Source organism: Podarcis cretensis, assembly GCF_951804945.1.
Source record: "Podarcis cretensis genome assembly, chromosome: 3".
Lineage (NCBI taxonomy): Eukaryota > Metazoa > Chordata > Lepidosauria > Squamata > Lacertidae > Podarcis > Podarcis cretensis.
This window is the reverse complement of record NC_137172.1, coordinates 50411739-50430112: the sequence shown is the minus strand read 5'-3', so window position 1 is coordinate 50430112 and position 18374 is coordinate 50411739. Positions and strand designations below refer to the sequence as shown.

The window sequence follows — 18374 nt, the reverse complement described above, 5'->3', positions numbered from 1 at the left end:
GAGATGCCATGGAATATTCAGATCCCTTCATTTTCCTGGCTTGCCTAGCTCCTCATAAGCCTCTTAACGATGGTATAGTGATCTAAATGATGCTGATTATCTAGACCATATCACTGGAACATGGGATTGAGACTGCTTTGGTCACCTTGGCTGATAACCTAAAATGGGAATTGGATGGGAGGGAGTGCATCCCTCTTAGTTGTCCTGGACCTCTTGGTGGCTTTTGATGCCATCCACCATGGTAAATTTCTGGATCTCCTAGCTGGATTGGGCCTTGGGACCTGTAATAAAATAGTTCTGTTATGGGACTGCAGGCCTTGGCATGCAGTTTCTCTCAGGGTTCTGCCTCGCTTCCAGTGTTATTTAATACCTATACAAAACCACTTGGGAGTTTTGGATTAACTTGTCATCAATACGCTGATGATATTCCACTTTAATAATAATAATAATAATAATAATAATAATAATAATAAAAAATTTTATTTATATCCCGCCCTCCCCAGCTGAAGCTGGGCTCAGGGCGGCTAACAACAATAAAACAGTACAAAGCTCCTTGCCATCTATGGCCAAAGAAGTAGCTGGTATCCTTGAGCCCTGCGTAGATCTCTTGGTGAGCTGGAAGAGAATGAACAAGCTGAGATTTAATCCAGACAAGCTGGGTATACCGTTGGTCAGTAGAAAGTCTGACTTTGGAATTGGGATTCAACTTGTTCTGGGAACGATTGCACTCGCCCTGAAAGATCAGCTTCCTAGCTCAGGGGTGCTTCTTTATCCTGTGCTATCCCTGGATTCCTGGGTTGTATTTGCACAGTTACATTCATCCCTTAGACCTATCACATTTAGACTACTTTAGTGTGTTCTATACAGGGCTGCCCTTGGAGATCGTTCAGAAGCTTCAGATGGTTAGGCTGCACAGTATCAGGAACATAGTACTCTGATACTGAAAGTTCAGCACTGGTTAGTGGTTCCTGATTGTTTTTCAGGCTCCATTCCCCTCGGAGCAAGAATCTTTCCCTGCTCTGCAATTTGAAATGGCACAACTTTTTAATTTAATTTTTAATAGTGTAACTACTTGTAATGTTTTAAAGGCAGCTTTATTGTTGGTTCCATGTTCTTAGGCTATTTTTATTGTTTTTGACCTGTTGCACACTGCCCTGGTCTTTACAGAAAGCGGGTATAAAAATATTAAGAATAAATAATGAAATTACGTTGAAGCCTTTGCCTTTAGTGTTCAAAGGAGGAAAAGAAGGACAACCCTGTAGAGAGAGTACAGGCTTGGATTTGAACACTCAGTTCTTAATTTAGCCACGAAGCCTGTATCTCCATAAAAAGAAAAGTTACCCATGTTGACCCGTAAGAAAGATTCCAGGAGCTTGCATGCTATTTTGTGATGTTTTGATTAGCCCAATAAAAGTTATAGATAATATGGATTTTGGAATGTATCTCTATAGTTCTCAGTGAATTGACATAGTTTGAAAAAGAGTCACAAGCTCTTCCCTCGCCCTCCTTAGTTTAGGAATAGAAATTCTGCTTCCAACTACAGAGTGTTACACATTGCTCTCTGTTCCACTAATCAGGTGGAAAGCCCCCTGCCACTCCCCTCTCTGGAAATAATGACAGGACCTTCCTTTTTTCAGTAAGCAGCTTGGTGTATAAAGGAAGCAGCAAGAGACTTCTAGTCAAGTGACCATAGACTACTCCTGAATCAGCATTGCGATACTTAATATATTGGTTGTATAAACTTAAATGGAAAATCAGCTTCCTGTTAAAACGACGAAACAACTTATCTGCAAGGAATGTGCATAGAATATGATGTTGCTTGTCATTCAAGCAGTCTGTGCCATAGTTATTTAAAATTTTACCCAGGGCACGTGGCTTTGTTTTATGGTAAACAAGCTGTGGTTTTTATCCCTGCCTCTCTAGCAGCTGCAGGCATATGCTGCATACAGGGGAAGGAAGTTTTAAACATGGGTGGGGTTCTTTACCAAACAGCCTCAACTTGTGGAATTTAAGTTTGCTTTGAAGAGACACACAGGGCTATTTTAAATACTCCCTCTCTTGATAAAAAGGTAAATGAGCCACATGCAGGTCGTGTGTCTGTGCCATTTCCCATTGTTGGCTGGTGTATTTACACTGGAATTCCATGCATGCTCCGCCTGCCTTCTGTGTCTTGTTGGTACCTGCCTTGTTCCCTCCAGCTAAAGAAACAGAATTTTGGTTTTTTTGGCATTTACGTCTTCTGCATTCATCAAACTATTTTTATGCCCTGCAGAATTTGCATTACATCTGCATAATGTAGGAGAGAAAGCAAACACTATAATTAAACCAGCATAGTTGCTAGCTAAGGGAAAATATTTCTCTTTGTGGAAAAATATCACACACGAGCACAGGATTTTCTGTTTCAGAATCTTGAAGGGCCTGGCTTCATAGCCTTATGTCATAAAAGACATAAAGCAAATGGACCACGAACATGAAATGCTGACATATTTTATAGATGTGTTTATGAGCACTTTTAAATAGATTTGTGGACGGATCTGAAGCAACGTTTATCTGAATGACTTTCTCTAGCTGTATGAGTGTTTGATGTCTTGTCTCACTTAGAGCAGAATATTATGTGAACAATCTCACTTTGGTGCTTACTATTTTGTTTGTTTGTGTGTGTGCACACACATGTTTCTGTGGGAACTTCTAGGCCAAAAAAATACCAATTTTAGGATATTCTTGTACGTTTGTCTCAATGTTCTGATGGCCCCCAAAGATGTCCATGTGCAAGGCTTATCATATCCCTGCTGGAAATACGATTTAAAAATTTTATTTTTTCAATGCAAGGAACTAAACAAGATATTGTCTATTTTTATTGCATAATGTATTTATGGATAAGTATTCAAATTTAATAAATAATAATAGAAGAGAAATGAATATTTATGTAGCAAGTAGCTCAATAAATTCCATATAAATTACTAACTTGTATTAAAATAACATAAAAGTATTCACAATCTTTTTCTGTTTATGATAAATTTATTTGTTCTCCCCTTCTCTCTTTTCAAGTTTTTATTACAAATAAAAAGAAAAGTCAGAATGTATTGCAGACCATAGGATTTATTTTAGCTCTGCTTTTGTCTTGCTAGTAAGCTAGAAAAAGAAAGAAAGAGAATAGCCAGGTCTAGATGTACCAGAACTCAGTTAATCTTTTGTTCTGTCTTAGGTTGCAATCAACAGGACTTACTTCTGATAGTAGGGGAGCATTTTTTGGTGAGAAATTTGTGGTACAGTGTTGGGGTATGGTTATTCTTGCAAGATGTTTCTCCTGTGGTTCAGAATCGACATGTTGTCACACCCACAAAAGCTGTGGGTTGGTGATGGTGGGCTATTTCAAAATGGTCACCATCTCACTCGGAAAATTGGCAATATCTTCCTCATGTGCTACTGGATTGTACAGAGTCATTCATGAATCAGCCTTAATGCGGTTTGTAACTTTACAATGGGTTTTGATGGATATAATCTGTTGTCAGTGCTTTCCCCCCACCCACCGAAAAATAGGCCCCAGTACTCACCATGAAGTTGTTATAGTAAGTGTCTCACTTTTAAACAATAAGAGGTGCCAGTACTGCGTGCGCTTGAGTACCCCTGGAAAAAATCACTGTCTATTGTTATGATGGTAAGTGCAAACATTAAAAAGGGGGCATAAATATCCCCAAGAAGAAATGTCTCCCTATGTCATGCCACAAACCTGCCACGGAACACATAAATCTAATCAATTGTTCCTTTACTAAACAGGCATGTACAGAATTGTTGCTGCAAATGAATCAAATGACACCCATCAACCTTGGTCAATGTGGTGCCTTTGATTTGAGCAATTCCAAGCTGTTGAATCTGCTGCGTTATTGATAGTAAATGTCAAAATGCTTGTTCTCCCCATGAAAATACACGCAAGCTTTATCACGTTTGTAAAAATAAAAATAAAAAAAGGAAGTCGAAATGGGTTCAGGAAAAGCAAAGCAGTAAACTCATAAATGTATCTCATAAAATGATCACTAGCTTCAAATGGAACTCTTCGGGGTTTTAAATAAGTTTTGCAGTGTGAACCTAAACCATAAAAAATAGTTGACACTCTTAAATCCCTTGGAAATTTATGAGACTGAAGCAGTTCTCTGTGCACAATTCCTTCTTGATTTTACTAAGGTTTAGGCGTGCTTTAATAAGGCACTATTCAGAATAGTCCTAGTTGTCAAAAATAACCCTGTGAATACAGAATCAAATACAGCAGCAGTATTTTTAAATATCATGCTCTTGATCTAAAGAGTGGTGTAACAAGTGCATGGAGGTAATATTTTCTTCCTCACGATTCTGAAACCAGAGAATGAAACTGAACGGTGGGAGATTCAGGATAGACAAAAAGAAGCAGTTCTTCACACAGTGATTAGCTAACTGACATTTGCTTCCATAAAATAATCATCACCAACTTAGGTGGCTTCAAAAGGAAATTAGACAAATTCATAGAGGATAAGGTTATCAGTGGCTACTAGTCATGGATGTAGCTTGAATGCTACATCCAGAATCAGAGACAACCTCACCTGTCACTGGGAACAACTGTGAAAGATGGCACTTGCCTTCTTGTCTGTTTATGGGCTTCCCATAGCATCTGGTTAGCCACCATAGGAAAGAGCACACTAGCAGTTTTTTTCAAACAGCACCCTCCCTTCCAATTCCTTGCTTGCTGTATAACAAAACACTTTCAAAATCCAGAGAAGCTTCAGAAGCAGGTGTGACGCAAGAATTGCTGTTTTAAATAAACCAGACTATATGTATTAAACATAAGCACACTGAAAGAATCCCTTTCAGGTTCTAGCCTATGTTTTATTTGTTTTGCCTTAAAAAGGAGGAGGGATCATTCTGAACAAATTATTAGCAAATTACAACTGTAGTCATTATGATTAGGAAGGTAAGTTGGGTGTGTAACTGTAGGCAATTTACTGTGCAGTCCTCTGCACTTCCATTGATAAACAAGTCCCATTGAGTTCAGCATAGCTCACTTCCAGATGAGTGAGTGTAAACTCCGAGAATGAGTCCCATTTGGCTCAGTGGGACTTGGAACAATTACCTGTTGGATTGCACAGTGATTCAAATGAGTGGAGCCCGTTTCAGGTTTACTCCTTGCCAAATCCAGTGGTGAAAATAGGGGGAATGAGAGCTTCAGAAGGCTGCCCTACAAAGACCCGATGGAGGAAACAAGCAACTGCAGGAGAGTTAACATTCCCTGTTAAATATTATCCTAACTTCTGGTGTGATTGGTATGTAATGGCTAGGTTGAAGAAATTCTGAAAAGCATTCTTTCTTCAGGTTAATCTTAAAAAGATCATATGAAGAGGGAAGATGTGTTTACCTGGTTAACAGAGCTAAGCCATGTCCTGTTTAAGAGGTGACCTGCACTCTTAAGTGGCAGGTGCTGCCTAGGCTTGGGTGTAGGATGGCAGCAGGTGGGGGTGGGGTGGGGGAAAGGAGCCTGCAGTAAGGATGCTATGGCACTGGCACCTGCTTCTCAACTGCTCTGGTCGCTCCCCCACTCCTGTCTGCACCTGCTTGTCCATACTTTGTTACTGATGGAATGCATGTTCATCTGCCTAGGGGTTCAGGTGGAAGGCCAGTAGTAAACTTGAAAAAGAATGAACAATATATGGGGCACAATCCATTTAATTTTTTTTTCTCCTCCAGCACTGAGTGTACATACTCTTTGGGTGGCTTTCACAGTAGAACCCAACAAATAAAAGAAGGAAATTGAAAAACACAATAGAATCATTTTCCCAGACAAAGGTCTGGGAAAATAAAAAGGCTTTTGGCTGGCACGGTAAAGGCAGTCAAGTGGATGGCATAGGACCCTTCCTGGGGAGAGGATTTTATAAATGGGGTGCCATCAATGGGAAGGCCCACTCCTCAGTTGTCATCCACCTTGCTTCTGATGATACCTGGAAGAGGGCCTTAGATGATGATCTCATTGGACAGGCAGGCATCTGAGGGTGAGGCAAAGGTGCTGAAGGCTTGAAGAGGCTGTTATGTTTTGTGGAAAGAGCTGAATTTGAAGCTCATGGCTGATCTGTAGAAAGGTCACTTTGCTAGTACTAAGGACCACACTACGAACACAGAGCATGCTCACTCAAATATTATTTACAAGAAAGCAGTGTAGAAATTATTTGTGCACCGCATCCATACTAGCAAGTCAGCATTTGTGCTATGTGTGCTACAGTTTCCATACTGAAGTGTATAGTGAGATAATCCCTGATGGTACTGAAAGCTGTAAAGCTATCCCATAGCCCTTTGGTGATTGTGTTTTCAAAGCATTCTGCCTAACTTTGACAAAGGGGGCACTGTAGACTCTATTTCTGTGTTTGGGGACAAAAATGGAATTGATCTATGAAGTTCCATACTTACTTTTTGTTGTGTGCAAGTAGTTCAAGGATGCAAGCTGGATCTTCAGCACTATTCTAGGATGAGACATATATGAGTGGGGACAATAAGCCTTTCCATTATGAATAGGTCTAGTCATGGACGACTCTGGGGTTGCAGCGCTCATCTTGCTTTACTGGCCGAGGAAGCTGGTGTACAGCTTCCAGGTCATGTGGCTAGCATGACTAAGCCGCTTCTGGCAAACCAGAGCAGCGAACAGAACTGCCGTTTACCTTCCTGCCAGAGCAGTACCTATTTATCTACTTGCACTTTGACTTGCTTTCAAACTGCTAGGTTGGCAGGAGCAGGGACCAAGCAACGGGAACTCACCCCGTCGCGGGGATTCGAACCGCCGACCTTCTGATCAGCAAGCCCTAGGCTCTGTGGTTTAGACCACAGCGCCACCCATGTCCCAATTCCATTAGAGGACTATGAAAACCAGTGTGGTGTAGTGGTTAAGAGCAGTAGTCTCATAATCTGGTGAACCGGGTTCGCTTCCCCGCTCCTCCACATGCAGCTGCTGGGTGACCTTGGGCTAGTCACACTTCTCTGAAGTCTCTCATCCTCACTCACCTCACAGAGTGTTTGTTGTGGGGGAGGAAAGGAAAGGAGAATGTTAGCCGCTTTGAGACTCCATAGGGTAGTGATAAAGCGGGATATCAAATCCAAACTCTTCTTCTTCATATGAAAGCTAAATTTCATGCTCCCAGTGACTTGCTGAGATATTGACTAACATGAAGAACCCACCAAGTTGTAGTGATCTGAGATGCACTGCAGAGGTGCATCATACTTTTTCCAGGACATGCTTAGCTTGAGCTAGACACTTGTCTGTGATGTGTCAGAGAATTCAGATAGCTAGTCCCTGTGCCAAAAAGAAGAAAAAGCAGTGTTGAGAACTGATTCAAGAATTTTGAGTTCTTTCTGCTTTTAAAATAACATATTACAGTTTCATAAACAAAATCTAGTCCCCTTTTAAAAATAAATCCCATCTTTAAAATATTAACCTTTATTCCCTGTTGCTGTAATATCCCAGAACCAAACTGTTTCACAAAAGTAAACTAGTGCGCACTTAACTCCCACCACAAGCGATTAAAATTTCCCTTCACTGATTAATTTTGTTCAGTTCCAGATTTAGTTCATTGATCTATTGGTTAAACCAATTAAAGCTTGCAGCCCTACAAAAATGTCACACAGGCCTGCTTTGCATGACACGTTAAGCCAAACCTTTGCTTAGGGAGACTGTGCAAGCTCATGATTAGGGACAAGGGAGCATAGCCACAAGTCCCCATTTTGGACAGTCACCTTGGCCTGGCTCAGCCTGGCAGCAAAAAGGACCAGAGAGGAGTAAAGCTGCCAAAAGCTCTTCCCTGGAAGTCCACACAGTCATGTGGTCCCAGTAAGTCAAGCTTTGGCTTTAGGAATCTCTGTGGTGACTTTAACCTGGTGACTTTAACCTCCACTCATCTGCCTTGACTGTATATTACCAGCAGAAGCTCTTATTTTTAGTGCTGAAGAGCAGAGCAGTGGGAGCTCACATATTTTGTGGCTTGTTTCTGTCTCTCTGTCTGCTACAATTAATTTGAGAAAATTATTTAACTGTGGCTTCTCAACCCCCAGCAAATGGCAATACATTTTAGTGTCCCCCAGTACAGCATGATTCACTTACTAGAGTGCGGTGACTTAAAGGGTCACCAATGCAGAGTATATTGCAGTGAAGATAAGATATTGCTCACAAACTCCCCCTTCTCACATACTTGCAGATTGTATCTTTTTAGTTCTAATTTTAGCTTTGTGAAATTAACAAAAGTGAAGGAGAGACCCGTGTGGACACTTTGAAAGTTATGGTTCAGGTTGCTATCGCGCCGCACAAACTTGCCAACAACATAAAGCAGGCCCAAACAGACATTCAATTAAGGTGCTATGGACAAGACTGGTCTCAAAACAAATTGTGCCCCAGGCAAGGAGCACACCCAGATTTCCCCCTCCATTTAAATACCTTATTTCTTATTGTGTTTCTAGCCCATTTCACAACTCGGATCCACTATCTACATCGTATAAGTCAATGAAAATGCAAGCTAGAACCTGTAAAACTGTATTTGTTCATGCCATATAAATTTTCTGTATTAGTTGTTTCAGCTGCTGAATGACTTGTTGAGTAGATAGACTGCGCCTGGCCTTCCTGTCACCCAATATCCCAGGTGGTCGACTGGCCCTAAATCTATCCATAAGCATATTGCATGAATGGCTGCATGTGAATGGTTTAATGCCGAGACCACTGTATAAGGACTTCCTGCATAGCCCATACCTTCTAGCCTGATTTGAAAACATTTACACAGAAAGCATCTGTAGTACATTCATAGACTCTATACAAAGTAAAAGAAAACTGTGACACTCTGAAGAGCTTTATTGTGATAGCTATTAGGAACTAATCACATGTATGAAGTAAAGGGCCTTGCAGAGGTACTGCCACTAAAATAAAGCTAAAGTTCAAGGTGTATTAGGAACAAGATCTGCAACACTGCAATTATTTGCTTTCTTGTTAGCCTTAGTTCTTATCTTGTTTAATTTGATTTATGCTGCATTATATATGCCTGTTCTTTTTAATGCTTTGTTTGTCAGGAAACTCAGTACACATCCATCAAGAGCAAGGTATTGTTAAGTGTAAAATATTATTTCCTTTATTGGGTAACCCTTCTAGGTGTGTTGCACCTGAGCAGATGGTCAACTTGCTCAAGGTATTTTTGAGAGTTTGCATTAGTGTTTTATAGATATCTAAAGTGATGTGGATAGGTGTTCTCTTTCATTTTAGACCCAGAGAAGTTTTACATGGAAAAGATTCTGCTTGTACTTTTCTTTGCAGGGTGATCATTTTGTTCATTTTGTAACTAATACGTTAACTTTAACCAATCATACTCTGTACCAGCAAACACCTGCCTTCCTCCTTCAGTTTATAATAAAACCACTTTACAATGTATATTCATTGTGACAGTATGAAAACTGTAATGTTAGATATAGGTATGTAGGCCACATAGTCTGAAAACCACTTTTCATGCTACCTGTTTGTACTTGAGTGTGCATACTCAAATGCAAATTATGTACATATCCAATCAGTGTAAACAGCATGCATGTTTGGTAGGAGAGGTGTGTCTTCTCAGAAGTGGAATTTGGTAATAGATGGCTGTTTTTGAGTTACAAAAATCAGACTTTGCAGGATTTCACCCTTTGCAACAGCAATAATAGCAGCTGTCTAGCACTCTAGACATTTTCAGAGCATTTCGTTTCAGTATGCGCTGCAAAAAGCCAGGTCAGCATTTTCAGTCCCGTATTTCAGATAGGGGTGTGCGGCTTTCTTGAGGCCACTTAGTAAAAGCTCATAGCAGAGGTGAGATTTCAACCGGGGAGTTCTTGTCCACACAGCCCAGCCTCTTAGCCTCAACCTCTCTTAGCCTGTGGGGTATGTGTATATAAGGGAATGGCCCATAACAGCATGAAAAGAGCCTGCTAGATCAGGCCAGTCGCCCATCTACTCCAGCATCCTGCTTTCACAACGGCCAACCAGATGTTTGTGGGAAACCAGGGAGCAGATAATGAGCAGAAGAGCACTCTCCCCTCCTATAGTTTCCAGAAACTGGTATTTGGAAGCATTGCTCCCTCCATCTGCTGCAGCTGAGCATAGCCATTGTGGTTTTGCATATCTAATTCTCACAGTGTACGTGAGAAGGATGTTTTCCGCTTGTGCTGGTCATCAGCTGGTCCACACGGCAGGTGGCACAATCCATCCATCCTTTTTCCTTGCAGTTCTCTGCAGTGCACTTACTACTCAGTGTTAAAACAGGAGTGCAGGAAACCGCTCTGTGGGGGGTGCCCCAAAATGAATCCCTTTGAGCTTTAGAAGTGAATTTAACTGATTTGGGTTTTGATTAATAAACAAGGCTCTGTTTGTTGTGAGTCTTTTGCTGTGTTTTTGATTTTCAGGGTCTTTTCATGGGACACAAAAATGTAAAGCGATATTGAAATCTTTGTTTAGCTTTACTCCAGAGCCTTGGCTTACAGTAAATATCAGTTTTGTTCAACCAAAGTATCACTTTACACAAATCAGCCAATGAAGCACAGTAAACAAACTTTTCCGAGCATATATAAACCCCAAACTGCTGTTCTGTTTACTATTAAATATTTACTGTGTGAAGCATCAGGGACATTTAAGAACTGGTTATTCTTGTTTTGTCCTTTCAACAGATATCTTAGTTGGTAAGACCCTCCTTTTCAACTGCATTGTGTTTGCTGCTGCCTTGACTAAGCAGGAAGGACTTAACTTAAGCTTTAGTCTTTTGGGTATATCCTATCCTTGTTCCAAGGTGCACAAGATGGCATGTGCCCCCCCCCCCCCCCGAGAATCGTACAAAATAGGTTAAGCTGAGAGACGGTGAACTAGCCCAAGTCACCCTGTCAACCATACCAGCCTGACATTAGTAATGCTCACAGTTCTGAAATCTTAGATATTCAATCTGGAGGGTCACTTCTATAATGTTCATTCTACCATCATGTGATCTGCTCATTTGCATGGATTGATTTATCTGACTGACATCTTATATTTACTGACTCTTACATTTATCCTTGTCAGCATTCATTCAGCCTTTATTGGCATAATCCTTGTCAACATTTCCTGCATTGCAGGCAGAGGTAGGTGGATATGTGCCACTGTTCACACCAACGAGGTTCATACTTGATTTGGGAATAAGCCAAGTTGCCCTTCAATTTTTTACTTAACAAACACTAACATCCATACAACCATCTGGCTGTAGCTATCAGTCATTTAATTAAAGCATCTACTGCACTTTCTTTTAAAGACATGTTGAACAGGTTTAAGATTACCATTTAAAGTCATTGAAAATAACCTAATCTACACATAGCTCATGCATAACAGTCTTAAACACCTTCTACATTTTCCACCAAACTGCTCTGTAGACACGCAACTATGTTTGAAAAGATGAGTGCTCCTCCTCCTCTTCTTCTCTTCCTCCTCCTCTTCCTCCTCCTCCGTTGTTTTCCTTTTCCCAGGGCCATGGAGTTAATGGATCTTTTTTACTCTTCCAAGGAAAGCATCCTTCAGCCACTTCTGCATGGGAGCTGTGAAGCCATTCCATGCACTTGGGGCTGCATGACAATGATGGGGCCCATAACATGTTTTCCCCTGGGTGGGAAAATCCCATGTGGCTGTGAAGGGCACCACAAGTATAGTAGAAACAGAAGCTGGTGTCTTTGCCCAGAGGTTGATTGTTTGCATTTAAAGCTAGGATTCTGTTACCACATTGGTCTATGCAAGTATATGTGTATGAAGAAAAAAAGATGCTATTACATTTTTTTAAAAACCGATGATGGAAAGCTTGCCTAGGCATGGATAGTACCATATGGTAAGCTCAAATAAGCTATGAGTATGAGGCGGGAGCAAGTTCCCCAGTTGGGTTCTCTCAATTGTAAAAAGAAAGGGGACCACAAATGTCTCTTTGGTAGGATCTACACTGCTGGAGTGGCACCTAAAATGAATGGGACTGCCTATCACCAGTAATTAAGTCATCCATCAAAGACAAAATGCACACACCTCACAGCAAGAGCTGCCAGGTGGGGCTGTGTCCGGGCTCTCCTCGTGCCATGGGCGCGAGGAGGAGAGTTTTGACTCAGCTAGGCATTGCTGGAAAGCATTCAGGCAAAAGCAGCTTGTGTATAGGTAGCAGTAGGATCCCTCCTGCGCCACCGTCCCCACCATCCTTCCCCCCAGTCCTTTGATTTCTCATTATGCGTTCCTGGGACGCTGCTGCAGCTGGCACAGCCTCCTTGCCATTCAGGCAGCCCCACACTGAGCGCATTCTCAGGGTTGCACATGTTTGGTACTGCTGGGATGGTAAACCAACAGCAGGCCCGTAGCCATGGGGGTGGAGGCAGCTGTGAGTCCCCCATGATATTCTAGGCTTCCCACCCCCCTAGCCTTTGCTTGTGGAGAGATAAAGAAAATACCCAGGCGTTATTCCACCCAGTTGCTCAGTAAGAAGTAAATGGGCTCCTTCTCTTCCTGGGTTCTTGGTGCGGAAGCAGTTGGACATTAAAATTAATAACTAGTAAGTGGATTTAACCAGTTGCCTGTGTTTAAAATATCAAAAGGGTTATATCTGCCATTTTGTTATTCGAATGTTTTGCTTATCCTCTCTGTGCCCTCCAATATATCCAGCACAAAATGTCTAGCTACAATATATCCAGCTATAAGCAGGTCTGACTACTTGTTGCAACTTCAAATCCAGTCACTTTTTTGGGGGGGTGTCCAGCGGCCTTCTAACTTTGTGTGATGCACTCCAACAATACTTTCCCTCACTTTTCTAAGAATTAGATAGGTTTGTCTCTTATTTTTCCCTGTATTGGGGGGTGGTTGTAGCCACAGCATCTGTATGGTGGAGGAAGGCAATAAGACACATGACTACAATTCGGAGCCATTCTTCCTTCCAGCTCCTGTTGAGGCATATGCAGTCAGTACTTCATTTATCCCTATCCACTAAACATTGCTGTCAAAATTAGAGATACCGGCCATGTTTGCATGTCACAATAAGCCAAGGCTGGGGGCTTTTCATCTTTCATTGGGAATGAGCGGCATGCTTCATTTCTCCCCTGGAAGAAACCAGGAAAGCTTGGTTTCTCATGTCATCTGAACCTGGGATCATGGTTTGTTTCCCCCTAACATATCAGAATTGCAAGACACTCCTAAACTATGGTCTGTTGTTGGCTTCTGAATTCTACCTTGTTGGGGAGAAGCAAACAACGATCCTGGGTTCAGATGCCGTGGGAAGTCAAGTGTAATTGCAGCTTCCTGGTTTATTTGTCCCCCTTTGCATCACAAATATGGCCCTGGTACAAGCAAAGCATGGGATGGAAAATTCTGGAATGTACTTCTGTTGTATGTATGTATGTATGTATGTATGTATGTAATGCCCTTCCTCCTAAAGGAGACAAGGGTAGCAAATAGGAAGCAAAAAAGCAAAAATATTTATTTAAAACATTTTAAAAACAATTCTAATAAAGATGGAGACGAGGCTTAAAAGGCTGTTTGGAAGAGGGAGGCCTTCAGTAGGCATAGAAAAGACTGTAAGGGATGGCACCTGTCTAAAGGGAAGATATTCCAAAGGGTATGCGCCATGACACTAAAGGCCCAATTCCTACATTGCATGGAACAGACCTCCTGATAAGATGGTATAAGTCAGGCATAGGCAAACTCGGCCTTCCAGCTGTTTTGGGACTAAGTTCCCATCATCCCTGACCACTGGTCCTGTTAGCTAGGGATGATGGGAGTTGTAGTCCCAAGACATCTGGAGGGCTGAATTTGCCTATGCCTGGTGTAAGTTGTGTAGGGCTACACCAAAACAAGCACCTTGAGCATAGCCCAATAGCTAATTGATATATTATTGTAACGGAATCATGGTAAGCACAGGCAACAACTCCTCTCTCTTCCCTTTTAAATGCTTTAACAGCTTGCTCAGGTTGATTCAAGAGGTGTCCAGCTTGGCTCTCTCTTCATACGAGGCCTAGCTCTGATGATTAAAGCCAATAATACCTGTGGCCTCCCCTTTAAAGCGGATGACATAATGGCGTGGAGTGTATTTGATGGAAAACTCTTTCACACGAAATACCTGCAAGCCCACAGAGGATGCTCTTTACATGATCTTTTGGAAGGCAATGTAAGTACATAAGCTTGGGGTGGGGTTGTTTTATTTAAAAGAAAAGCAAGCTTAGTTTGGGGATAATTTTTATTTTAGGAAAGCTAACCCTGATTTCTTTGGGAAATAAAAGAAGGTTTTCAGTGGTAGTACTTCACCTTTGCAAACTTTTGTGCTTTTCCAGCAGTGGAAATCCACCTTGCCAAATTGAAAAGAGATCCCACTTGCTAATTGTTCCTGTTGCTGATGTAATGAATAAAAATATAAATGCAACCATCTTCTTCATTTTTTATTTTGGTCTTGAGCTGAAAATCTAAAGCTTACTTGTTTCTAGTTCCTTTGCCTTTTTCCATTCTGAGAGCCACATTCCCAGGCAGGGTGGGTAATGTTAATTATTATTATTTCATTAAATTTGTATACTGCTCTTCATCTGAAGAGTAGAGCAAAGTCCCTTACAGCCAGTGTCAGGATTCTAATCCAGATCAGGGCCCTGTGCCAGCAGTTCACGGCATTTCTACGCTGGTTGGAGAGAAAGAGAAACCTATCCTTCTGCAGACAGATGACAATTATCCAGAGACCGGAGGAAATTCCCCATCCATTAGGCCCTTAAGTCATACATTTGGTGAACCTAGAGGAGCTCACTGAAATCACACTGCACAAGTCTCTCTAGCAGCTCTGCAACATAACTGACCTGACTGGAAGCACACAGTGCTGAGCTAGAAGTGAAAGGATGTATTGGCACTGAGTCCCTAAAGTATAAAATAAAGGTAAAGGGACCCAACTCTGGGGTTGTGGCGCTCATCTTGCTTTATTGGCCAAGGGAGCCGGCATGACTAAGCCACTTCTGGCGAACCAGAACAGCACATGGAAACGCCGTTTACCTTCCCGCCGGAGCGGTACCTATTTATCTACTTGCACTTTGACGTGCCTTCAAACTGCTTGGTTGGCAGGAGCAGGAACCGAGCAACAGGCGCTCACCCCGTCGCGGGGATTCAAACCGCCAACCTTCTGATCAGCAAGTCCTAGGCCCTGTGGTTTAACCCACAGCACCACCCGCGTCCCTAAAGTATAGCCTAGATAAATGTTCTGGGGATTTCAGTGTGACTTCTCTGAAAACGAGAGGGAGAGTTTGCCATTGCTTTCATTATTTCCTTGTCTGCAGGAATCTTGGCTTGCCAAGTTTCAGGATCTGATGTCCCTTATTTGCAAAACTTGCTCAGCAAGAGGCAGGATAATTCAGAGCAGACAGCAACTGGACAGCTTTGTGACAGGTAGGTGCCATGTGAGTTCTTTTTGCAAACCACTTTGAGGTGTGTGTGTTTGCATTAACGGACAGTTCGTGTGGGAAAAGAAACATATATGGCAATATACCTACAAGGTGTGCATGGTTTCCTATACATATCTGTACAGAAAACTCACCAAATATGAAGCTGTCCTACGCATGCCCACAATAAGGACCATGTTCATTGCTTCTGTGCTTTCAAATTGCAGTAGTTAGTAATTTTCAAGTTTTGCTTAAAGCAGAATATCAATAATTATATCAGCTGAAACTTTAAATTAATTTATATGCTATAACTTTCAGTTAGTTAGCTTTCAACGTGAGAACTCTGGATTTTATTTTGTTAGTGCGCTAGCAGTTTCAAGTGTCATAAATTCCTTTCCAGAGAGACCAGGAAGGGGAAGAGGTACTCACTTTCGGAATCCAAACAGAATTCCATCTCGTCCTTATCGTGATCAGGGCAGTGACTCTCTGTGGTGGAGAGACCGTCAGCCCCCTGGCCATTCATCTGAATCCCAGCCTCCAGGTAAAAAGAACCCAGCTTATAGATTAGCATTCAACTACATACTTGCAAAATCTTTCACTGCATCAATATTTTGATATATAAAAGCTTGTATTAAAAGACTTTAACTTAACCACTGACAAGCTGTTAGCTGACTTTATACAGTGAAATGTAGGAATAGGTGAGGAACCAGCTCATCTTAAGTATGCATCAGTGTCATTTTATAATAAGGTCACAAATAGATTATTGCATCAATAATCACAACAAAATTAAGCATCTCCCTCCATCTATTCTAAATCTGCCCCACATATGCACGCAAAATTTTCCTGTTCAAGCAGAAGCTTTATGTCGTTTGTTTTATTCCAGTTTCTTAAGGAATTTCAGTGGTGTGTTGTGTCAATCGCTTGCAGTTTCAGATTCTAATTTGTTACCCAATTCAGTATGATTGAGCTTTTGTGCAGAATCTCTATTTAATGGGTCTTGGACATACTTGAAAGTGAGCTTACAATTGCAATAAAGGGTTTTCCTCTTTCAAGCCTGAGATGTATTCAGTGTGATTAAAATATCACACTTAATTGTCTGTAATTTTCCTCCATCTCACCACCACAATTTGGCAGCCCTATATTAGTCCTCTTGTAAACATCAAGCTTAGAGCACCTGTTAATTTATCAGCTGAAACAATGCAAGTTTAATTTGCCACTTTAAACAACTGCCTCTCTAACAAAGTCTTATATCTCTGTATGTGACTGATTTGGGGGTAATTTGGAAGGATTATGACAGCACAGAGTATGGAACCAGGCCAAACCTTCTCAAAGCTTGGGGTGAAAAAGGCCTGCATAGCCAATCCTCTTGCATCATCTGAGCTTGCCTGAGCAGAGAGGAGGCTGAGCACTTTCTCTGGAGTTCTGTACATTGGGGCAAATGGCCACTGTTCTACCAACATCACCCAGCCTACAACCAATCCATGGCCCATCAGCTTCCTCCTCCCTAGTGTCAATGTTGCTCTTGCAGAACCTCAGCAGGGAGGAGGATGGGAACAAAACTAGAATTAGTTGGCTTTGTCTGTCGTTGGCTCTGGCTCCTGCTACTGGTGATCTCCCTGCAGTCTCAATGGGCACCAGCCATGACCTGGTTCTGTGGTGGGTATTTCGTTCTTCTCCCACCCCCAGAAGAAATTACAGAGAAAAACAACTAAGTTGAGAATTCAGAGGTTGTGCCCCTTCTCACAGCATCCACTGGCCAGAAAGGAAGGAACCCGCGTGATTTGGATTTCCTAATAGGACAGTGAATTGTCCCTCTTGACTTGAATCCTTCATGGCATTCAATTAAAAGAGATAGGACTTCATCCTCTGAGAAAGTAGAAGCCGTACCTCTTTCTTCATAGAAGGCAGGCACCAGGAGAGGGGAGTGTGAGTTCCTCCATTCAAACCAAACACCTTCAAGGGCTGCCTTAGCAGGGCCTATTTTCTAATGTTTAATCTCACACTCAGTAAGAGAACACATCCAGTTTCCATAGCTCTGACTGCTTTCCATGAATACACTGGTAGTTTTGAAGCAATGCACATTGGAGTTCAAATTTATGTTAGTATACCGTGGCTGGCAGTAACTGTTTCATGCAATAAACTAAGTATGGACTGTGAATTGAAGCATCCTTCCATTCAAGTTGGTCTCAGATGTTCATAAAGTTACCTGAAACAGCATTGTTGATAGATAATTCATAACTCCATTAGGGCGTAAATAAAGAGCCATGTTCTTCCAGCTTTTTATTCTGCCTCTTCTCCCCATCAATCTGAATTCTGCATCCTACGTGGTCCAGCAGCATTCAGTCATGTCCCCTGTGACTTTACAAATCTACATGACACCACTGAGTGGAATACAGGGTCAAGGTGCTTGTGGTTCACAAGCTGCATGAAAGTAGGAGCAAAAAGGGGAATGCTTAAGATGTGTGCACAAACCACTCATCTTGGCTTAGAATTATGTGTGAACATAAGAAATATACAGTGGTGCCTCGCAAGACGAAAATAATCCGTTCCGCGATTCTCTTTGTCTAGCGGTTTATTCGTCTTGCGAAGCAAGCCCATTGACAGCTTAGCGGATTAGCGCTATTAGCGGCTTAGCAGCTTTTAGCGGCTTTTAGCGGTTTATCAGCTTAGCAGATAAGCGGCTTAGCGGCTTAGAAAAAGGGGGGGAAGGGGAAAAAAGTCGGAAAAACTCGCAAGGCATTTCGTCTTGCGAAGCAAGCCCATAGGGAAATTCGCTTTGCGAAGCGCCTCCAAAATGGAAAACCCTTTCGTCTAGCGGGTTTTTTGTCTTGCGAGGCATTCGTCTTGCGGGGCACCACCGTAGGTTCAAAAACATTGTGTCACCCTGGGTGGGATATAAATTAAGCCTGTCTGGTCTCTTAAATCTGAGGACGAATCCCTTTTCATAGTCCTACCATTAGAAGAGGTATATT

At 41.9% G+C, this 18374-nt stretch overlaps 1 protein-coding gene across 3 annotated transcripts in view; it reads left to right on the top strand.

Moving 5' to 3' along the window:
* Positions 1–18374, top strand: part of FAM120B (family with sequence similarity 120 member B) — a 35753-nt gene that overhangs the window by 14856 nt on the left and 2523 nt on the right. For all 3 annotated transcript variants that reach the window (XM_079971346.1, XM_079971344.1, XM_079971345.1), the window contains exons 7-9: positions 13953–14159; positions 15301–15409; positions 15803–15943. In XM_079971346.1, coding sequence (XP_079827472.1) covers positions 13953–14159; positions 15301–15409; positions 15803–15943 — 457 coding nt within the window. The remainder of the gene's footprint in view (positions 1–13952; positions 14160–15300; positions 15410–15802; positions 15944–18374) is intronic.